The sequence below is a fragment of the Babylonia areolata genome, chromosome 8, assembly GCF_041734735.1.
Source record: "Babylonia areolata isolate BAREFJ2019XMU chromosome 8, ASM4173473v1, whole genome shotgun sequence".
NCBI lineage: Eukaryota > Metazoa > Mollusca > Gastropoda > Neogastropoda > Buccinidae > Babylonia > Babylonia areolata.
The window spans coordinates 47476546-47501325 of record NC_134883.1 but is presented as its reverse complement, the minus strand read 5'-3'; the positions used below and the strand labels follow the sequence as shown (position 1 = coordinate 47501325).

The 24780-nt window shown below is 45.7% G+C and overlaps 1 protein-coding gene across 3 annotated transcripts; it reads left to right on the top strand.

The window, feature by feature from the left end:
* The first annotated feature begins 1163 nt into the window (after positions 1-1163).
* LOC143284886 (man(5)GlcNAc(2)-PP-dolichol translocation protein RFT1-like) lies at positions 1164-24780 on the top strand. 3 transcript variants are annotated; one of them, XM_076592003.1, is made up of 14 exons: positions 1164-1222; positions 1867-2073; positions 4155-4240; positions 4997-5113; positions 7763-7952; positions 8717-8962; positions 10565-10643; positions 12084-12134; positions 14265-14395; positions 17829-17973; positions 19202-19307; positions 21862-21990; positions 22345-22465; positions 23972-24780. In XM_076592003.1, the coding sequence occupies exons 2-14, from the start codon at positions 2011-2013 to the stop codon at positions 24143-24145; spliced, it is 1638 nt and encodes a 545-aa protein (XP_076448118.1). In that variant the 5' UTR covers positions 1164-1222; positions 1867-2010; the 3' UTR covers positions 24146-24780. The 3 variants fall into 3 exon arrangements, with proteins under 3 accessions (XP_076448118.1, XP_076448117.1, XP_076448119.1); XM_076592002.1 differs by having other exon boundaries at positions 1165-1260; XM_076592004.1 differs by having other exon boundaries at positions 1175-1260; positions 1896-2073.

The window sequence follows — 24780 nt, the reverse complement described above, 5'->3', positions numbered from 1 at the left end:
AAAATTGATGATTAACAAATAGTAAAGAGTGGTAACTCTCTTCCATTGCTGCTCTCTCTCTTTGCTGCTGTGTGCACTGGCACATGTCAAATGATTGGTATAAGGACAGGCCCGGCGCTTCCTTTTTTGAGGAAGTGTCTGGGTTTGTTCCAGTGTACCTTTTATTTACCTGTGTGCTGGCTGAATCGGTAGCGGCAAGCAGCACTGACTTGAAGTTGTGTACCTTGTGAATAGAGAGTTGCCACTCTTTTCTATTTGCTAATCAGGGGTTTGATAATTATGAAGCCTACCATTACTGGTGAGTCCAATACCTCACCGATTTATGTTGTCACGGCGCCTTCTTTTATTCCTTGAAAGAAGACTTCTTTGGAGTTTCCTGAACGTGACAGTGTGCAGTTTCCCTGACAGTGTGTATGCTGACAGACCGGGAACACGGAAAGCACAGCACCACTTCAGTTAATAAATAATGATGCCAGCTAGGGCGCTACTCTTTCCGAGGACGAGACGACAAACCAAAGCCCCGGCATATGAAGCATGCCGACACTTGGCGCACTTAATCAAAAGAAACCCTCGGGAACAAAAATGTTGTCTGTGGCAAACTTTTGTATAAAACAACACTGAACTAAAAACAACAACAACAAAAAGTTTGATGGAGAAACAAATATTCCAAGGAGAAAAAAAGGCACGGGCGCATGGAAAGAAAAAACAACAAACAAGTATTTGCGCGCGCGTGTGTATGTTACGTGTGCGTGTGTGTGTGTGTGTGTGTGTGTGAAAAAGAGAGAGAGAGAGAGATTCAGAGAACGCGGAGTAAATTTGTTTTGTTTTGCTTTTAGCTAAGGGAGCAAACATGGTGATGACTATGACAAAGAGATTTTCTCGATAGCCTCCCCTACATGCGCTTACCCGATGGACTTTTCACTCATTCATTCTCCCTCTCTCAACCCATCATACGTGCAAGTGTGCCGTGACACTCATTCACACGAGTTTACTCGTGTGTGTATATGTGTGTGCGTGCATGTGTGTGTATGTGTGTGTGTGTGTGTGTGTGTGTGTGTAATCAATGTCATCATCGAATGAGAGAAATTCCGTGTCTGCACTATTTTACCACCCAACCACTTTCTTATTCCAAGGAAAGATAACTCTTAAACTTCCGCTGCTTGAATCTGACTTCTCACCCCTTGTCATGCCGACACAACTCACTCAACACAAACTGGGAGAGGTATGGACGCAGGATAGTCAATGAACAGAGACTTGCGGGTTTGTACAATTATTTGCACTTTGGTAATCATCATTCCATTGGTCGCCTGTTTTGTTGCAGTGGTGTAGTTGTTTCAACAGACACTTGTTATTTGACGACATCTGGTCACTCATTTTAAGTCACCATTGCACTGATGCAATCCGACTGCGCTTGTGTTGTGAGCATTATCTGCACGGTTGTTGAAGTTTTACAGAAAACTCTCTCTGCCTTTCTCCGCCTCTCTCTGTTCTCTTTGTCTCTGTATGTGTCTGTCTGTCCGTCTGTGTCTCACTGACTCTCTCTGTCTCTCAATCTTTGTCTCTGTGTCTGTCCGTCTCTCTCGCTCTCTCTCTTACACCCTCAGCCCCACCCACACCATTTTAGTCTGCCTGTTCAGGAAATATTACCAACATTGTTGTAACATCATAAGTTATTTTCAATGGGTGTAGCATATGATATTACTTATTAGGTGTGTTTGTGTGTGGGACAGAAAGAGATAATGTATACTGTGTATGGTCTATTTTAATCTTGTTTAAAACACACACAAACACACAACACACACACGCACACACACACACACACACACTGAAGCAAATGTATAATGTATTTATTTATGCAACCTTCAGGATGTGCAGACCAGAATGGCTATATCCAGATTTCTTCCCCTCCACTCCTCTGTGTGACTGACGGAGTGAACATCCACGCCTTGTTGTGAACACAACTCATTCTGTCTTGAGGGGGAAATTTGCCAACCGGAACAAAGCAGAACTATGGAAGCATCCACTATTCTGGCCAGTACGGCCAGAGCCACTGGGTACAACATGGTGTTGCAGGTCAGTGGTCATGTTTTGTTGTTTTTATTGTTTCTATATATAATTGCTTACAGCTTACCTTTAAAGGAACAGTTTTTGTTTACAGTTACATTTACAGCAGCAGCTGACATGGCTTACAGTTACAAAAAGTTCAGTGGAAATGGTGATGTATATTTCTCCTCTTTACAACAGCTGTTAATTATGGTTAACACTTACAGGAACAGCAGTTGTTTACAGTTATACTTTAGTAACCACTTGCATGGCTTACTCTAGTTCCAGTTACATTAACAGTAACAGTTGTCCTGGGTTACGCTTACAATTACAGTTTCACTTAAGATAACAGTTGATATTGCTTACAGTTACACTTACCATATCAGCTGACGTTGTATACAGTTACACTTTCAGTAACACTAACAGCTGACAGTCGCACTCTCAGTTACAGCTGACATGGCTCACACTTACACTTACATAACCACTGACATGGCTCACACTTACACTTACCATAACCACTGACACTTAAGATAACAGTTACTCTAGTTCCAGTTACACTAACAGTAACAGTTGTCCTGGGTTATGCTTACAATTACAGTTTCACTTAAGATAACAGTTGACATTGCTTACAGTTACACTTACCATATCAGCTGACGTTGTATACAGTTGCACTTTCAGTAACACTAACAGCTAACATGGCTCACACTTACACTTACCATAACCACTGACATGACTCACACTTACACTTACCATAACCACTGACATGGCTCACACTTACACTTACCATAACCACTGACATGGCTCACACTTACATTTACCATAACCACTGACATGACTTACACTTACATAACCACTGACATGGCTCACACTTACACTTACCATAACCACTGACATGGCTCACACTTACACTTACCATAACCACTGACATGGCTCACACTTACACTTACCATAACCACTGACATGGCTCACACTTACACTTACCATAACCACTGACATGGCTCACACTTACCATAACCACTGACATGGCTCACACTTACACTTACCATAACCACTGGCATGGCTCACACTTACACTTACCATAACCACTGACATGGCTCACACTTACACTAAAAGTAACCTCTGACATTGCTAAAAGTTGCATTTATAGTAACAGCTGACTGTGATGATGTAATGTTTGCCATGGTGTCTCAGTGCTGTATACTGTCATCCATAGACAATGTTCCGACAGTCAGTGCTGTATACTGTCATCCATAGACAGTGTTCCGACAGTCAGTGCTGTATACTGTCATCCATAGACAATGTTCTGACAGTCAGTGCTGTATACTGTCATCCATAGACAATGTTCCGACAGTCAGTGCTGCATACTGTCATCCATAGACAATGTTCCAGCAGTCAGTGCTGCATACTGTCATCCGTAGACAATGTTCCGACAGTCAGTGCTGTATACTGTCATCCATAGACAATGTTCCGACAGTCAGTGCTGTATACTGTCATCCATAGACAATGTTCCGACAGTCAGTGCTGTATACTGTCATCCATAGACAGTGTTCCGACAGTCAGTGCTGTATACTGTCATCCATAGACAATGTTCTGACCGTAAGTGCTGCATACTGTCATCCATAGACAATGTTCCGACAGTCAGTGCTGCATACTGTCATCCATAGACAATGTTCCGACAGTCAGTTCTGCATACTGTCATCCATAGACAATGTTCCAGCAGTCAGTGCTGCATACTGTCATCCATAGACAATGTTCCAGCAGTCAGTGCTGCATACTGTCATCCATAGACAATGTTCCGACAGTCAGTGCTGCATACTGTCATCCATAGACAATGTTCCTACAGTCAGTGCTGCATACTGTCATCCATAGACAATGTTCCGACAGTCAGTGCTGCATACTGTCATCCATAGACAGTGTTCCGACAGTCAGTGCTGTATACTGTCATCCATAGACAGTGTTCCGACAGTCAGTGCTGTATACTGTCATCCATAGACAGTGTTCCGACAGTCAGTGCTGCATACTGTCATCCATAGACAGTGTTCCGACAGTCAGTGCTGCATACCTGTCATCCATAGACAATGTTCCGACAGTCAGGGTGTGCTGTGTTGCAGGTGACGATCAGACTGATGACTTTCGTTTCCAATGCTGTTGTTCTGCGCTACATTTCACGGGACTTGCTGGGTGTGCTCAATGTCAGGTAATGCAACAAGATAAGTGTGAATGTGTAAGTATTTCCTTAGTATGCCGTGTACAGACAAGCGCAATGAAGAGGTGTCGGGGGAAAGCTTTCCTGCAGGTCAGTAGCTTTCTCACCTGACTTCATCATTTTTCCGGAGCCTTGCAAGGTGAGTAGAAAACAGTCAGCTCTAAAGGAAAGGGGCGTGGTAAGTCAAACGTTTAAAACTGATCTATCTGACAGTGTTCTTTTATTCTCTGCGTTCCTGGGTGCAAAACTCCCACGTTCATTTGTAACAAGGGGTGGGCTTTTATTTGCTGGACCATTTTTACTCCACTGTGAAGGCAGCTGTACTCCATTTTCAAGGGCGTGCATGCTGAGTTTGTTTTCTATAGCCCTTAAAACACTGACCCTTAAAAATGCAGTGCTCTTACCACTTGGTTGTTGTGCCCGTCAAATTGAGGCTGATTACCAGAATCTGAACTCTGAATTATGTGTCAATGTTGCTGTATGTTTGAAACAATAGCTTCTTGTTTTTTTCTGTCAAATCTCTGTACACCACTTTGTTTTTAAAGTGGCCTTTACGGTAATAATAAATGTCACTTTGAGCAAGGTGATTTGATTTTTTGTGCTGTTTATTATCTTTTTGAAAGTGGCCTTTACAGTAGTAATCACTATCACTTTTGACATGGTTTTGCAGTTTATTTTCTTTTTTAAAGTGACCTTTACGGTAGTAATCACTATCACTTTGGACATGGTGTTTTTTTCTGTTTCCAGGTTAACTCTGCTGTACTCCACCATTCTGTTTCTGACCAAGGAGGCCTTTGAGCGAGCGTGTCTGAGTCGGCGAGACGGTCAGGACTGGAGGAGGGTCATCAACCTGATCTGGTGCACGTGAGTTCTCTGGTCGACTGACCCCTGCTTTCTCTGCTGGCTTTCCGTCATGTCCTGTTCAGTGAAGGAAAGGATGGCGTAGAGGGACATACAGTGTGGTCAGGTATCAAGGAATATTAGACTGAGACTTGGTTGGGTTTTTTTTGTTTTGTTTGTGTGTGTGTGTATGTGTGTGTGTGTGTGTGTGTGTGTGTGTGTGTGTGTTGAATGTCTCGCAGCCATTACTACCACCAGGGCAGTGAATTCATGTCCACTGTGTCTAGGGTTCGGCATAGGAAGGCAGTGAATTCATATCCCACTGTGTCCAGGGTTCGGCATAGGAAGGCAATGAATTAATGTCCACTGTGTCTAGGGTTCGGCATAGGAAGGCAGTGAATTCATGTCCACTGTGTCTAGGGTTCGGCATAGGAAGGCAGTGAATTGATATCCACTGTGTCTAGGGTTCGGCATAGGAAGGCAGTGAATTCATGTCCACTGTGTCTAGGGTTCGGCATAGGAAGGCAGTGAATTGATATCCACTGTAACTAGGGTTCGGCATAGGAAGGCAGTGAATTCATGTCCACTGTGTCTAGGGTTTGGCATAGGAAGGCAGTCTGTCTTTCTTTCTTTTGCGTTCGACAGCTACGCAATCAGGGTCGAAGTCCGAGGGATGCCACAAACTCGGACGTCCGGTGAAGATCGGCTGCTGTCCCCCAGAGCTTGGTGTTGAGGTCAGCAGTGGATGGGCCCCTTTGAGGCTGAGGGCCCAGCACCGTCTTCCCCCGGCCATGGTCCAGGAAGACGACACCACATCGGTCTAACGTTGTCTGCGTAGCCATGTCTGTGTCCAGGGTTCATCATAGGAAGGCAGTGAATTCAACTCCACTGTGTCCAGGGTTCGGCATAGGAAGGCAGTGAATTCGTGTCCACTGTGTCCAGGGTTCTGCACAGGAAGGCAGTGAATTCATGTCCACTGTGTCCAGGGTTCGGCATAGGAAGGCAGTGAATTCATGTCCACTGTGACATAAGGTGGGGCCAAATCCTCTCCAGTCTTCAGGGATCTTTAAGTATTTGAAAGATAAATCATGCAGTTATAAAGAATTAGGGGGGAAATTTAAAAAAGTGACAGCTTTTTCCCCAGCAAAGAAACATTTACCTCATTTGACACAGCACCGACAGCATCATACATTGTTTTAGCAGGCCCCCTGGATCTTATGTGGCCATACCAAATGGTATGCCTGGGTGGAGGGGTGGGGGGGGGACGCTCACCCAGTCTGGCTCCATGACAAAGCCACAAAAGTCATCTGTAGTGGGCTTAGTAGGTGGTGTTCTTGCCTTGCCTTGGTCCCTTAGCTCCATGGGGAACCGTCGGGGCACCGCGATGCTGACACTGCCCTTCTCCATTCTGGACGATCATGTTGTGAGTGACTATGTCTCAGCCAATGTCAGCCCTGTCCACTCTTCAGTGATGTCAGACCATTTCTTCCTTTGTCTGCCTCTTCTTCTTCTCTTTCCCCTCTACCGTTACTTGGAGGATGACTTTGACAAGGCCGTTTGATCTTGTGGTGTGACCATACCATTTCAGTTTCCATTTCTTCACGGTGGTCAGTAGGTCGTCGTGTGGTCTGGCGAACTTGTTTGTTGGTGATGTGTTCGAGATAGAAGATGGCCCAAGATCTTTCAAGAGCATCTCATTTCTACAGCTTGGCAGTCCTGCTGTGAGAATCCATGTCTTGCAAGTGTACAAAAATATGGGAAGTACCAAAGCACGCATGAGCCTTTGGTGGTGTTCTAAGTGCTTTAAATGAGAACAGACACTGCTGATCACCACCAAAGTGACTCAGCTACAGTACAGGGTCTCTTCTGGTGTGTGGCCTCCTGACAAGCTAACATTGATACTTTCCTGTGGACTGCCGACGCTGGGATTGTGATGGATGAAGCAGATGTAGCTGTGTAGTGGGGACTGGGGCTGGTGTGGGTGTAGTGCCACTGGATCAGTACAGATGATAGGGTAGCAAAAAGAAACAAGAGAGGCAAGGCCTTCAAGACTCACTTGTGATACACTGAAAAAAAAAACCCCAAGCTTTTTATGTATTGTGTATAATTTCAAAATGTAATGTTTAAGATGAGAAAGATCAGTTTAAAGCGAATTAAGTCCCCTAGCTTTAATTACAGAGTAATTTCCCTTTTTTACTATCTGCACCAAAACGTTTGCAAAATAAATAAAACTTCCATGCTTAGCAAACGAAATTCCTGTTTGAACAAAAAATGATAATAATGACTGCTCTTGTTGTTGGATCAGAATATCAGATCAAAGTGCCAAGTTTAGAGAATACAAAAAATATAAATATAACAGTAAATGCAGTTTGCATATAATTAGGCTTCATTTTTTATTTTTTTGTGCCCATCCCAGAGGTGCAATATTGCTTTAAACAAGATGACTGGAAAGAACTGAATTTTTTTCTATTTTTATGCCTAATTTGGTGTCAACTGACATATTTGCTGAGAAAATGTCAATGTTAAAGTTTACCACGGACACACAGACACACACACACACACACAGACAACCGAACACCAGGTTAAAACATAGACTCACTTTGTTTACACAAGTGAGTCAAAAAAAGACAACTGTCTTTATTTTGTGGTGATAACATGACACGTCCCTTGCAGGGCCCCCCTGGGAGTGGTGATCAGTGTGGCACTGAGTGCAGTGTGGCTGTACCTGCTGGAGAGGCCCGAGGCGGGGGTGGTGGGTGACTACGGGGTGGGGGTGGTGGCCTTCGCGGTGTCTGGGTGGGTGGAGGTGCTGGCTGAGCCGCTGTACGTGACGGGACAGGCCTTCTTCTTCATCCGACTCAAGGTGGGCGTCGTCATGCTGCTGGGCGCTGACTTTGCTCAGTTTCCTTCAATGTCTGGCCACATTCAGTGATATTAGACTTGGGGGGAAAAAAGAAAAGAAACAAAGAGAGGACGTGGGAAAGGGATAAAAACGAGACTATTCACAATGTTAACGTAACAGCTGGCTAAAAACAATAACAAAAAACAAAAAAAATTTTCCAACTCTAAAGCGCGTTGTTGTTGTTAAAAAAATATTTAAAAAAATTAAAAAAAAGGAAAAAAAAGAAAGTAAGTTTTAACAACAACCCACTTGGACTATGTAACAAAGCTTTGAAGGAAAAAAAATCAATCATAAACAGTGAAAAATCCAAAATTTCTAGACAGTGTATGAAAATCTGTTTACAGAATGTTAAAGGTGAGAAAGAACGAACCATACTATAAACCTTTCAAAACCTGAAAGATAACAAATCATTTGTGATGTCTGCAGATTCAACAACATATGCATGAAATGTCACATTTTGGTCAATTGCATGTGTAGCCTCTTTCTCTCATTTGGACGTTATGTGTGTGTGTGTGTAATTATGCATGTGTGTGTGTGTTTGTGTGTGTGTGAGTGTGTGTATGTAAGTGTGTGTGCGTGCTTGTGTATGTGTGTATGTGCGTGTGTGTGCGTGTGTGTGTGTGTGTGTGTGTGCGTTTATGTATTTGGGTGGTGTGTGTATGCATATACAGATGTGTGTGTGTGTGTGTGCGCGCCTATACATAATGATGTGTGTGTGTTGACAGGTGTTGGCGCTAGGCATGTCGCAGGCAGTGAAGTGCGTGGTATCCCTGGTGCTGGTTCTGACGTTCCCTGACTGGGGCGTGTACAGCTTCTCCCTGGCCCAGGTCCTGTCCAGTGTCAGCTATGTGGCCCTGTACTATGGATACTTCGCTCACTACACCGCCAGTCGCCTCAAGAAAGAGGATGACCACAGTGCTTTCCCTTGTGTGTCCATGGCTGACTTTTTGCCCAGGGTCGTTCCTGGGGAGGTGGGTATTTTGTTGTGTCTCTTTTTCCATTGTATGTCCATGGCCGACTTTTTGCCCAGGGTCGTTCCTGGGGTGGTGGGTATTTTGTTGTGTCTCTTTTTCCATTGTATGTCCATGGCCGACTTTTTGCCCAGGATCATTCCTGGGGAGGTAGGTGTTTCATTGTCTCTTTTTCCCTTGTGGGTCAATGGCTGACTTTTTGCCCAGGGTCATTCCTGGGGAGGTGGGTGTTTTGTTGTGTCTCTTTTCCCCATGTGCCTCTGTGGGGGACTTTTTGCCTTTGGTCATTCCTGGGGAGGTTGGTGTTTCATTGTGTCTCTTTTTCCCAGGGCCATTCCTGGTGAGGTAGGTGTTTTGTTGCGTCTCTTTCTTCCTTGTGCCTCTGTGGCTGACTTTGCCCAGGGCCATTCCTGGGGAGGTAGGTGTTTTGTTGTGTCTCTTTTTTCCTTGTGCCTCTATGGGGGACTTTTTGCCCAGGGTCATTCCTGGGGAGGTAGGTGTTTCATTGTGTCTCTTTTTTCCGTGTGGGGCCATGGTGGACTTTTTGCCCAGGGCCATTCCTGGGGAGGTAGGTGTTTTGTTGTGTCTCTTTTCCCCTTGTGCATCTATGGCTGACTTTTTGCCCAGGGCCATTCCTGGGGAGGTAGGTGTTTTGTTGTGTCTCTTTTCCCCTTGTGCCTCTATGGCTGACTTTTTGCCCAGGGTCATTCCTGGGGAGGTAGGTGTTTCATTGTGTCTCTTTTCCCCATGTGGGTCCATGGCTGAATTTTTGCCCAGGGTCATTCCTGGGGAAGTGGGTATTTTGTTGTCTTTTCCCCTTGTGCATGTATGGCTGACTTTTTGCCCAGGGTCATTCCTAGGGAGGTAGGTGTGTCATTGTGTCTCTTTTTCCCTTGTGTGTCCATGGCGGACTTTTTGCCCAGGGTCATTCCTGGGGAGGTGGGTATTTTGTTGTCTCTTTTCCCCTTGTGCATCTACGGCTGACTTTTTGCCCAGGGGCGTTCCCGGGGAGGTATGGATTGTGTTGTCTCTTTGTTGTGTGCACTTCCCTGTACATCAAAGGCCTCAGCATCAATCCCTGTAGCTGGAAATCGCTTGCTCCCAGCCGCCCAACCTGGTGAAGCCAGATCATTCAAGGAGCGTACACAGCAGAAAACAGATACACTGCTGAAGCTGGGAGGAAACATGCCATGTGCAAGGCACAAGCGCCTACCCACATGTGGACGAGTTTTCCGGGGCCCGGATTGGCCTCATCAGTCACCTCTAGACCCACAGTCACTGATAGTTCATCTGACACTGAAGTTGTGGTCATCTTCAAATCTGAAGGACCAACAACAAAAACTCTGCACACTGACTTCCCGAGTATCCCTGTCAGTTTTCAGTTCGTCATTGAACTTTGTGTGTGTGTGTGTGTCTCTGTGTGCGTGCATGTGTGTGTGTGTGCATGTGTGTGTGAGTGTGTGTGTGAGTGCATGTGTGTGCATGTGTGTGTGAGTGCATGTGTGTGTGTGTGCGTGCGTGTGTGAGTGCATGCTTGCATTCGTGTTTACGTGTGTGTGTGTGTGTAAGAGAATAACACCTGTGCATGGTTTTGGTCCACAGAGTTTCTTTGATGCTCACCTGGTGCACCTGACGTGGAGCTTCTTCAAACAGTCCCTCCTCAAACAGCTCCTCACGGAAGGTAAGGGCTGGGGCTGGGGCTGTCTCATGACTTCATTGTCCGGTCAACATGTTAAGGAGGAAGGTGGTAGAATGGTTAAGACACTTATCTGCCAATACTACTACTTCTTCTTAGGCCTGACTAAGCGCGTTGGGTTACGCTGCTGGTCGGGCATCTGCTTGGCAGATGTGGTGTAGCATATATGGATTTGTCCGAACGCAGTGACGCCTCCTTGAGCTACTGAAAACTGAAAAACTTCTTCTTCTGCGTTTGTGGGCTTCAACTCCCACGTTCACTCGTATATACACGAGTGGGCTTTTACGTGTATGACTGTTTTTACCCCGCCATGTAGGCAGCCATACTCCGTTTTCGGGGGTGTGCTTGCTGGGTATGTTCTTGTTTCCATAACCCACCGAACGCTGACATGGATTATAGGATCTTTAACGTGCATATTTGATCTTATGCTTGCGCATACACACGAAGGGGGTTCAGGCACTGGCAGGTCTGCACATATGTTGACCTGGGAGATCGTAAAAATCTCCACCCTTTACCCACCAGGCGCATCTGCCAAGCCAGTGTCTGTGAGGGTGTGGGTTCAAATCCCACTCATGCTCTTTTCTCCCAAGGAATATGACCACTGAATTTATAGCTGTTTACATTGATATGTGCAGTGAACTTGCGTATGTGTGATGTTGCTTTTTGTAAAGAGTGCGACCATAGAATTCTACCATGAGACTTTGGAACGGTTTTTTTTTTTTTTTTTTAAAAAAAAAGGAACTATTGTTATTGTAAAGCGCTTAGAGCAAAATTATTTGATGAGGCACAATATGAATACATTTATTATTATTGTTATTATTAATGTTATTATTATTATATAAAGGTAAATAATAGATGTAATAAAGACAATGACAAATGTTTCAGTTCATGGACCAGGCCCTCTGCCCTTGTCAGATGGGGCTGGGGGTCGCATTGTGGCAGGCATAGTGCGTTAGCTTAATTAAACATCACCTTTATAAAGTAATAGATACCATGACAAATAGACAGGATAGATAGATAAAAAGTAAATGATAAGACAGATAGAAAAAAACAATAAAAGACTATATATTAAAAAACAAACAAAAAGAGATGATATAAAGAGGCCTATCATTACCTCCCTTTCCTTTGTTCATCTTTTCTGCTGTGGACATGCTATTATTATTATTATTGATACTAACATAGTGCTTTTTTTCATTCAGAGACCAACCTCTAAGCACTTAACAAACACAGTCATTTGTGCAACAGGCTGCCTACCAGGGTAGATAGGGCTGATTGACAGTTATCTTAAGGTGCTCATCATTTGTTTCCTGTGTCATTCGGTCAGGCTTCAATCATGTACACACACACACACACACACACACACACACACACACACACAAGTATATAAGAGTGGGTTTATGTGCAGTGCACAGTGGTGTGTTTCAGGGGAACGCTACGTGATGACGTTCCTCAACGTGCTCAGTTTTGCCGACCAGGGTAAGTGGGGCAGGTAAGAGGAGGACCGTGGCTGTTAGGGGGTGTGCCGGGGGTCTGGAAATCTCTTCCGCAGAATATCAGACATACACTGTGCGGCTGTTGCATCTTTCAAGTATAATCTTTAAATTTTGTTTGTTCAAACAATATTTTAATTGATAGATCTGTCTCCTCCCAGGCTGTCTTTGTGTGTGTGTGTTATTATGGTTATTATTATTATTATCATTCTTATCATTGTTACTATTATCATCACCATTCTTCTTCTTATTGTTATTATTATTATAATTAGCAGTGTAACAGACGTGTCTGTCATGTAATAAATGAAAATAAAAGCAAAGAAGAAAAAAATAACAACGGAAAAGCAAACAAGAATCTACTGTAGAGAAAGCGAAGTACAGAAAACGTGTCTTTTGTATGGTCCAGTCAAACCATGCACATAAACGCTCTGTACTATCTGCATAAGAACTGATCTCATGGCTCCTTGTGACAATGAGAACAGTGTGCTAAGTTGTTCTTACAGTGACTCCCGAAAACAGAGTATGGCTGCCTACATGGCGGAGTAAAAACGGTCATACACGTAAAAGCCCACTCGTGTACATACGAGTGAACGTGGGAGTTGCAGCCCACGAACGCAGAAGAAGAAGAAGTAGTTCTTACAGTGGTCTCATCCTCTCCTGTCCATCAGTGTTGAAGATAGGAAAAACAACATAAAAGTCCAGATGAAGATGACCTCATCAGAAAGAGGGGGGAAAAAAATGTTGAGAGCAGTGTTTGAATTGAAGGGGGACAAGTCAAAGGGCTGAGAATGAAGCAGATGGTATCTGTAGAATACGTTGCTATAGCCACTTATGACATAAATGCAATGGTGGGTAAGCAGAATGTGCTTTCGAACAACAACAGAAAAGAAAAAATAAACAACAAAAAAAGACAGCCTCAGCCAGTAAGCATGACTCCTTTGCTTCTAACAGATATTGAGAAAAATAAATGAACTTGAGTATACTTGTATTTATATGTCCAATAGGTGATGTTTCATTCTGCGCAGTAAGTTCTTAGTTTTGCTGCACGGCTGTCACAGGTTATGAGTGAAGTCAGTGCTTATTGTCTTACACTTTATGATGTCTCTGCAACTGGTTCTGGAGTTCACTTTTTTGCTTTGCATACACCTAAAAGAAAAGATAAAAGGCAGTAGTTTTACCAGTTGTTATTGATTCACTTTGATGTGCATTTGCATACAAAACTCTGCTGCCCGACACGTCCTCAGAAAGAAAAGATCTGAGCATATCACTCCTCTTTTGCAACATCTCCACTGGCTTCCTGTCTCACACCGAATAAAGCACAAGATCAGCACTCTATGTTATAAATGTATTCACCTCTACACTCCATCTCGCTCACTATGATCGGCTTCGGATCCACTCTGTTTACGCATACCCATATTCAAACACTCGACTGTTGGCCGCCGTTCTTTCTCTGTCTCTGGACCTTGCGATTGGAATGAACTTCCTCTTTCGCTTCAAGACTCCACTCTCAGCTCTTTCAAGTCTGGCCTTAAACCCACCTCTTCCCGAAATAGCCTCCCTTGCCTGCCCTCCTTGTCTTTAGTTTGACTGGTGCTTAAGCACTTTGATTTGTCTCTGCACAAGATTCAGCGCTATATAAATACCATTATTATTATTATTATTATTTTGTGAGGACAGATTGTGTGCATGTATGTATGTGTTTGTGAATGCGAGTGAGCTTGTCTCTGTGTCTCTCTGTGTCTCCATGTGTGTCTTTGTTCCATCTGTTCGTCCATCTGTGTGTGTGTCTGTGTGTGTGTGTGGTAGTAGTAGTAGTAGTCTTCAGTTTAACGTCTTCCACTTTAAGTGATATTAGATGAATGAAAAAAAGGGGGGGTTGGGGGTGGAGGGCGGGGCGTGGTGATGGGAACGGTATTGGGCAGAGGGTAAAGAATGGTGTGTGTGTGTGTGCGCATGTGTGTGTGTGTGGTGGGGAAAGATACAGAGCATTGGAAAAAATAAAACATTAAAAGGGGAGACATAGGCATAGTGTGTGTGTGTGTGTGTGTGTTTGCATGTATGTGCATGCATGTGTGTGCATATGTATATAAAAAAAAGATAACTGCTTTGTGGGCAGGTGTGTACGATGTTATCAACAATCTGGGGTCCATGGTGGCGCGTTTCATCTTCTTGCCAATCGAGGAAAATGGATACATCTTTTTTTCACAGAGCTTGTCCCGAGGGAAACCCGCCAAGGAACAAGCTGAGGTTGGTTCTTCGATGAGAGAGAGGAGGAGATAGTGTTAGTGAGTGAGTGAGTGAGTGTGTGTGTGTGTATGTGTGTGTGTGTGTGTGTGTGTGTGTGTGTGTGTGTGTGAGAGTGTGTGAGTGAGTGTGTGTGTGTGTGTGAGTGTGTGTGTGTGTGTGTGTGTGTGTGTGTGTGTGGTGACTGTGGTTGTGTGTCTGTGGCTTTGTTTTCTTGATTTAATAACATGGACTGCTTACTCAGTGTTGAGTAATTTGTCTTGCTCCACATTGACTCGCTGAGTACCTTTCCTATTGTGTGGTTGTACACAGAACAAGATCTTTGTCGGCTGGTTTTATTCTGACTCACTCTCTTCTTCTTCTTCTTCTTCTTTGAACTCCATGGCCAGCATCAACAACATCAACTTGCTGATGTATCTGTCATGGCTGATGCATGCTAGGTATTTTCCTGTTTCCATAATCCACCAAATGCTGACATGAATTACAAAAAAAAAAATTAGCCGTTCATATTTGATGTTCTGCATACTTACACGCATGAGGGGATTTCAAGGCAGTGGTAGGTCTGACCTGGGAGATAAAAAAAAAAAAAATGTCCACTCTGAATCCACCATCTCCACTCTGTATCCACCATCTCCACTCTGTATCCACCATCTCCACTCTGTATCCACCATCTCCACTCTGTATCCACCATCTCCACCATCTCCACTCTGTATCCACCATCTCCACTCTGTATCCACCATCTCCACCATGTCCACTCTGTATCCACCATCTCCACCATCTCCACTCTGTATCCACCATCTCCACTCTGTATCCACCATCTCCACTCTGTATCCACCATCTCCACCATGTCCACTCTGTATCCACCATCTCCACCATGTCCACTCTGTATCCACCATCTCTACCATCTCCACTCTGTATCCACCATGTCCACCATGTCCACTCTGTATCCACCATCTCCACTATGTCCACTCTGTATCCACCATGTCCACTATCTCCACTCTGTATCCACCATGTCCACTCTGTATCCACCATCTCCACTATGTCCACTCTGTATCCACCATCTCCACCATCTCCACTCTGTATCCACCATCTCCACCATGTCCACTCTGTATCCACCATCTCCACCATGTCCACTCTGTATCCACCATCTCCACCATGTCCACTCTGTATCCACCATGTCCACTCTGTATCCACCATCTCCACCATGTCCACTCTGTATCCACCATCTCCACTCTGTATCCACCATCTCCACTCTGTATCCACCATCTCCACCATCTCCACTCTGTATCCACCATCTCCACTCTGTATCCACCATCTCCACCATGTCCACTCTGTATCCACCATCTCCACTATGTCCACTCTGTATCCACCATCTCCACCATCTCCACTCTGTATCCACCATCTCCACCATGTCCACTCTGTATCCACCATCTCCACCATGTCCACTCTGTATCCACCATCTCCACCATCTCCACTCTGTATCCACCATCTCCACTCTGTATCCACCATCTCCACTATGTCCACTCTGTATCCACCATCTCCACCATCTCCACTCTGTATCCACCATCTCCACCATCTCCACTCTGTATCCACCATCTCCACTCTGTATCCACCATCTCCACTATGTCCACTCTGTATCCACCATCTCCACCATCTCCACTCTGTATCCACCATCTCCACCATGTCCACTCTGTATCCACCATCTCCACCATGTCCACTCTGTATCCACCATGTCCACTCTGTATCCACCATCTCCACTCTGTATCCACCATGTGCACACTGAGACTGGGGATCAGAGTCATGAATGTCATACTTCAGGGTTCAGAGTTCAGAGTTCAACCTCCGTATGATTTGAATTCCTGACAAGTTTTGACAGGTATAATCATACATCAGGCACACCGTATTACAAGGCACATGGGGTTGAACTTGAGGAAAAGCAGCATCACCCTACAGTCTGTGAAGGAGGCGGTGTGGCAGAATGAGTGACGGGCGCAATAGCTGAGTGGTTAAAGCGTTGGACTGTCAGTCTGAGGGTCCCGGGTTCGAATCACGGTGACGGCGCCTAGTGGGTAAAGGGTGGATATTTTTACGATCTCCCAGGTCAACATATGTGCAGACCTGCTAGTGCCTGAACCCCCTTCGTGTGTATATGTAAGCATAAGATCAAATACGGACGTTAAAGATCCTGTAATCCATGTCAGCGTTCGGTGGGTTATGGAAACAAGAACATACCCAGCATGCACACCCCCGAAAACGGAGTATGGCTGCCTACATGGCGGGGTAAAAACGGTCATACATGTAAAAGCCCACTCGTGTGCATACGAGTGAACGCAGAAGAAGAAGGAGGCAGAATGAGTTAGGTGTCAGTGTTCACCGGTGATCAGGGTTCGAGGCCCCGTTTCAGCGTGGTGTTGTGTCTTTTTACTCTGTTTTTCCTCACTCCGTCCAGCTGTGATTGGCGACTGACTTTGGTCGGGGAAGGTTAGAATTGCTGACGGGGAGGATTGGGCCCTGCCTTCCCATGCTGGACACCAAAGAATTGATAGACAGGTAGAAAATACGAACAAAAACTTAGCCGTATGCAGTGCACAGGAACAGGTGTCGAGATGGCTGCCGGAAAAAGAGGGTGCTAGCTACTGGGACAAAGGGGAGGTTACCTACTTCCGGGAGGTTATCGGCCGTAGTTGCTTTCTTTTTCTCCGCATAGGCGGATAGTAGTTTGCACAGGACAGGAATGTCAGACCCCTGCCGGAGTCTGCACTAGTTGGGTCACGGTAAGTATGTTATTTAAACGTAATTTTAGTTAGAAAATTTTCCTGTCACCATGACCGTGAAAGGTGATGAATTATATGGATACCTATATTGCGCCTATCCTCGGTCGGAGACCAAGCTCTAAGCACTTTACAAACACGGAGTCATTTGCACAACAGGCTGCCTACCTGGGTAGAGCCGACTGACGGCTGCCACTGAGATTTCATCGTTCATTTCCTGTGTCATTCAATCAGGTTCAGTCATACACACATACACACTCAGACATGTAACATTTTATGTGTATGACTGTTTTGTTTATTTACCCCGCCATGTAGGCAGCCATACTCCGTTTTAGTGGGTGTGCATGCTGGGTATGTTCTTGTTTCCATAACCCACTGAATGCTGACATGGATTACAGGATTTTTAATGCACATATTTGATCTTCTGCTTGCTTATACATACGGAGAGGGTTCAGGCACTAGCAGGTCTGCAGATATGTTGACCTGGGAGATCGGAAAAATCCCCACCCTTTACCCACCAGGCGCCGTTACCGAGATTCAAACCCGGGACTGTCAGATTGAAAGTCCATCACTTTAACCACTCGGCTATCGAGACCTTTAAGATTTTTTTAACTTGAGGTGTGTGACACGGGGAATGTGACAGTGAGCGTGGTGGGTGTGTGCAGCAATCTGTGGCCTTCAGTGGCAGAGTGCTGAACATTCTGCTGAAGATTGTCACCTTCATCGGCTGTACCGTCATCGTCTTCGGCTACGCCAATTCTTACCTCGCTCTCCTCATCTATGGAGGGGACCGACTCAGTGTCGGCTCAGGTGAGTTGTGTGTGTGTGTGTGTGCGTGCGTGCGTGCGTGCGTGCGTGCGTGCGTGCGAGCGAGAGAGAGAGAGAGAGAGAGAGAAAGCTGGCATTTTGTTTGTGTGCTGGTTGATATATGTGTTGATGTATATATTTGGATATGTTTCATTGTTTTTGTGTTATTTTTCAAAATTAATTCTTGTGGATTGTATTTATTGTTGTCATTTATTTCAGAGAAGTTACGCAGTATGTAGTTTGTTTATAATGTAAATCAATCACAAATATATTAAAAAATCAGCATAAAAAAGGGAACAGTGATAATACTTGTGGACTGTATTTAAGTTATTGTTGTCTTTTTCTCTTTGGATACTTGTTTTTAATTTAAATGATTTATAATTTAGCAGATATGTTAGAAAAATAACATTAAAAATGGAAAGTGATAACACTAAATGAAAATGTTGTTTTTTTTTATAGTAGTATATTAAGCTGATAAATTGCACAGTAAAAACACACTCACAGGCACAGGACAGAAAGCACACACACACACACACACACACACATACACACACGCACACGCACGCACACACACACACACGCACACACACACACACGGCAGAAACAATCCACACACACACATGACAGAAACAAGCCACACACACACACACACACACACACACACACACACACACACACACACACACACACACAACAGAAACAATCCACACACACACATGACAGAAACAAGCCACACACACACACACACACACACACACACACACACACACACACACACACACACACACACACACACACACACGACAGAAACAAGCCACACACACACACACATGATAGAAACAAGCCACACACACACACACACGACAGAAACAAGCCACACACACACACACACACACACACACACATGACAGAAACAAGCCACACACACACACACATGACAGAAACAAGCCACACACACACACACACACACACACACACATGACAGAAACAAGCCACACACACACAGGCACATGACAGAAACAAGCCACACACACACACAGGCACATGACAGAAACGAGCCACACACACATGATAGAAACAAGCCACATACACACACAGGCACATGACAGAAACAAGCCACACACACACAGGCACATGACAGAAACAAGCCACACACACCCACAGGCACATGACAGAAGCAAACCCAACGATCAGCACACTGACAGCAGTGTGTGCTTTGTGCTGCGTGCAGGGCCAACTCTGCTGAGGTGGTACTGTGTGTACGTGTTGCTGCTGGCTGTGAACGGCATCACGGAGGGCTTTGTGTTTGCCACCATGAGTAAGGACCAGGTGGACAGGTGTGTTTCCTCGTCCCTCGCTGTTGGCACTGGGCATTGATCACACTGATGGGGAGGGGCGTGGGGGTGGGGGTGGGGGCAGACATTGTGAGGGAAGCAAAGGGGACACACTCATGCATGCACATGTGCGCACATGCACAGACACAGGCATACACATTCCACACAAACATATAGACACAAGCATACACACACACACACACACACACACACACACAAAAAAAAACCCAAAAAAACCTTGCATGCACACGCACACACATACACACACACACACACACAGATTCACACACACACGCGCACACACACACGCGCACACACGCACACACACACAGAAATTCTCTCTCACACACACACACACTCACACTCACACACACACACAGATTCACACACACACTCTCACACACAGATTCACACACACACACACACAGATTCATGAACACACACACACACACTCTCACACACACACACTCTCACACAGATTCACGCACACACACACAGATTCACACACACACACAGCTGGATAAAGAGGGACTAGCCAGAAGAGATGATTGGGTGAAGGTAGCAGTGAGGTGGTGGAGGAGGGATAGGGTGAAAGAGTTTTGACTGGTGCTTTGGGTTATGCTGATGCTCAGGTACCTGCCTAGCAGATGTTGCGTAGCGTATATGGGTTTGTCTGAATGCAGTGATGCCTCCTTGATTTCATGTGGATACTTACAGCACTCATCATTCGATTCCTGTGTCATTCAGTCAGATTTCAGGCATATGCACATACACAGACATGTAACATTTTGCATGTATGACCATTTTGTTTATTTACCCCACCATGTAGGCAGCCATACTCCACTTTCAGGGGCGTGCATGCTGGGTATGTCTTGTTTCCATAACCCTCTGAATGCTGATATGGATTACAGGTCTTTAACATGCATATTTAATCTTCTGCCTGCATATACACATGAGGCGGGCTCAGGCACCAGCAGGTCTACACATATCTTGACCTGGGAGATCAGAAAACTCTCCACCCTTTACCCATCAGGTACTGTTACCCAGATTTGAACCCTAGAGCCTCAGATTGAAAGTCCAATGCTTCAACCACTTGGCTATTGCACCATCCTTGAGTTTTCCAGTTTCACTTTCACATTCTCAAGGAGGCGTCACTGTCTTTGGATAAATCCTTTTACGCTACACCACATCTTCTAGGCAGATGTCTGACAGCAGCATGACCCAACGCACTTGTTGGGCCTTCAGTGCATGCTTATATATTTGAACACTGAACGGTTTAATGAATAGGCCACTGGCCCATGTCATTGAGGGTGGTTACAAATTCATAGTCACATCAGATGAATGATTCCCTGCAAGGTCACGCGAGTTATGATCAAAAACCATATTACATAATTTGAACATGTGCACAGTTATCCAAACTCGTGTACATGTACACATATACACAGCTATGCACATACATACATGCACATTTAAATACACACACACCTATGCACTCGCGCACATACACGCACGCACACACACACTCTGTAAGTATTGATGACGTACTTAAACTATCAATCCAACAGATACAAACGACGGACTTTCAGAGCTTTCTCAAGGAACAGGAGCATATATATTTGTGTACCTGTAAGAGTGGATTTCTTTTTACATAAATTTGCCAGAGGACAACACTCTCATTGCCATGGGTTTTTTTTGTCAGTGCGCCAAGTGTGTGCTGCACACGGGACCTCGGTTTATCGTCTCATCCGAATGACTAGACGCTCAGTTTGATTTATCAGTCACACTTGGGAGAAGGGGTGAGAGTGGGATTCGAACCCACAGACTCTCTGTATTGGCAGCTGAGCGTCTTAGCCATTCTTCCACCTTCCTTGAGAACCAGGAACAGAGCATTGATCCAGGGACGTGTATTGCAGGTACAGCCACAAGATGCTGGGGTTCTCAGAACCAGGAACAGAGCATTGATCCAGGGACAGGAACAGAGCACTGATCCAGGACGCGTATTGCAGGTGCAACCACAAGATGTTGGGGTTCTCAGAATCGGGAACAGAGCACTGATCAGGGACAGGAACAGAGCATTGATCCAGGGACAGGAACAGAACACTGATCCAGGACGTGTATTGCAGGTACAACTGCAAGATGCTGGGGTTCTCAGAACCAGGAACAGAGCACTGATCAGGGACAGGAACAGAACACTGATCCAGGACGTGTATTGCAGGTACAACTGCAAGATGCTGGGGTTCTCAGAACTTGGAACGGAGCATTGATCCAGGACGTGTATTGCAGGTGCAACCACAAGATGTTGGGGTTCTCAGAACCAGGAACAGAGCACTGATCCAGGACGCGTATTGCAGGTGCAACCACAAGATGTTGGGGTTCTCAGAACCAGGAACAGAGCACTGATCCAGGACGCGTATTGCAGGTGCAACCCCAAGATGCTGGGGTTTTCAGAACCAGGAACAGAGCTCTGATCTAGGGACGTGTATTGCAGGTACAACTGCAAGATGCTGGGGTTCTCAGAACCAGAAACAGAGCTCTGATCCAGGAACGTGTATTGCAGGTACAACCGCAAGATGCTGGGGTTCTCAGTGCTGTTCCTGACGACAGCCTGGGTCCTGACGCTGAATGTGGGCAGTGTGGGCTTCATCCTGGCCAACTGCCTCAACATGGCCATGCGCATCACTCACAGGTCAGGCCTCTGGCTGGGTGTTTGTGTGTGTGTGGGTGTGTGTGTGTGTGTGTGGGGTGTGTGTTTGTGTGTGTGTATGCATGTGTGTGTGTGTGGGCATCTGTGTGAGTGTGGGCGTGTATGCATGTGTGTGCGCGCGTGTGTATGTGTGCGCATGTGGGAAAGTGTGCACGTGGCTGTATGTGTGTGTGCGCATGTGTGTGTATGTGTGCATGTTGTTGTATGTGTGTGAGCATGTGTGTGTGTCACAGTCACTTGATTTTATCAGCAGTAATGCATACAGTATTAAAAAGAGAAAAAAGACACACACACACACACACACAGAGAAAATAACCAATGTGTGCACCCTTTCAGCCTGCTGTTCATCAGGCGATACTTTGAGGGCACGGAGTCCAGACCTCTGTCAGGTGTTCTCCCTTCCACGGCTGTGACGGCCAGTCTGGGTGTGTCCCTCATGGTCACTGCCCTGTCTGAGGTACTGAGTGGTTCAGTGTTGTAGTATGTTGTTGTGTTGTGTTGTTCCCCTCCACGGCTGTGACGGCCAGTCTGGGTGTGTCCCTCATCGTCACCGCCCTGTCTGAGGTACTGAGTGGTTCAGTGTTGTGGTGTGGTGTTGTGTTGTGTTATTGTGTTGTTTTGTTGTTCCCCTCCACGGCTGTGACGGCCAGTCCCTCATGGTCACCGCCCTGTCTGAGGTACTGAGTGGTTCAGTGTTGTGGTGTTGTGTTGTTCTCCACCACGGCTGTGACGGCCAGTCTGGGTGTGTCCCTCATGTTCACTGCCCTGTCCGAGGTACTGAGTGGTTCAGTGTTGTAGTGTGTTGTGCTGTATTGTTCCCCTTCATGGCTGTGACGGCCAGTCTGGGTGTGTCCCTCGTCACCGCCCTGTCTGAGGTACTGAGTGTCTGGTTCAGTGTTGTAGTGTGTTGTTGTGTCGTGTTGTGTTGTTCCCCTCCACGGCTGTGACGGCCAGTCTGGGTGTGTCCCTCATGGTCACTGCCCTGTCTGAGGTACTGAGTGGTTCAGTGTTGTAGTGTGTTGTTGTGTTGTGTTGTTCCCCTCCACGGCTGTGACGGCCAGTCTGGGTGTGTCCCTCATCATCACTGCCCTGTCTGAGGTACTGAGTGTCTGGTTCAGTGTTGTAGTGTGTTGTTCCCCTCCACGGCCAGTCTGGGTGTGTCTCTCATGGTCACCGCCCTGTCTGAGGCACTGAGTGGTTCAGTGTTGTGTTGTTGTGTTGTTCCCCTCCACGGCTGTGACGGCCAGTGTGGGTGTGTCGCTCGTTGTCACTGCCCTGTCTGAGGTACTGAGTGGTTCAGTGTTGTAATGTGTTGTTCCCCTCCACGGCTGTGACGGCCAGTGTGGGTCAGTCCCTCGTCGTCACTGCCTGTCTGAGTGTCTGGTTCAGTGTTGTTCACCCATCGGCCTTGTGACATCTCTGTGAGCTTCTGGTTGCTCTCTGTCCTATCTCCTGCTTTGCTCATGGTTTCTTCATGGGGGACTGTGGAAGGTTCATGACTGTTGTACATATTGCAGAACTTTGTGTGTGGACCAACACAGTGACACATTTTACTTGTGCTCAGGCTTCTTCCCTGTTTCTTTCTTACAAACCAAGCTTCTTGAAGTTCTTCCTATCTTTCAGCATCTTCTTTCTGCATCTAGCTACATCTCTCTGTTTCATACCGCAAGAAAGCAAGTGGAAATACTACTGATAGAAATGACCCAGAGAGACTTGTTCAGTGAGGCATATCATGTACAGTGTGTGACCATTCCCACAGTGTAGACACTGACCAGATGATGATGGGTTGTTAGTCAGTGATGATATGTGAAAGTCAATGATGATGATGTGTGTTGTTACAGAGTCAGTGACGATGACAGTGTGTTGTTACAGAGTCAGTGATTATGTTTGTTGTTAGTCTTATGACCGTGTGTGTTACAGAGTCGATGACGATGTGTGTTGTTACAGAGATGTGTTGTTCCAGCATCACCTGGTGACCCAGGGGGGCGTGGTCAACAACGTGACTCACATTGCTGTCAGCGCGGTCTGTCTGACGGTGGTGCTGGTGGCCGTGTTCCTCACTGAAAGACCCATGCTGCAGTCTGCCAGGTCCCTCCTCACCCAGCACAGAGCCACACACAGGGAACACCAACACTGACCACAGCAAACACAGGTTCTGTGGGAACCTGTTCCTAAACTGCTGGCTGTCTCCGCACACAAACGGGACAGCCTGACAGCTGAACTCTTGAGTCCAGAATCGTTTTTGTGATTTGTCTGTGAGGGTCATGGACAGAAGTGTGTGAGATTGGCTGTTAGTTACTATGCATCAAATGGCATTATTTTTCAAATGAGAGAGATCCCATTGGCTATCTGGGGTTGATTTTAGCTGAAGGGTTGACATCTTCAGCATAACCTGGTCTTATTTTCCTGAAACAGCTTAATGTTTACGATAATGTGTCATGAACTGTGTTTTACAGGTTTTTTTGTGTGACAGTTTTGTGTTTAACAGGGTGGAGAATTTTATTCAGCCGGCAGACCTGATATGGTGCTGTGTCGTTGGACTAACGTCAAATCTGCCCTTTGTGTCAACCATCATCTGAAAAGGTGTTTCCACTGGCTGGGATATGTACTGAAGCTTCCCACATCAAGAATCACCTGTGTTAACCCTTTGAGCCCTAAGTTCCTGAGCAATTTTAACCCTTCTGCCTGAGCTGAGCCAAAATTTGAAAATAATTGGTATTTAATGTGTCACGGCAGATATAAAAAGAGTGCCCCGACCACCGCTTTACCGGT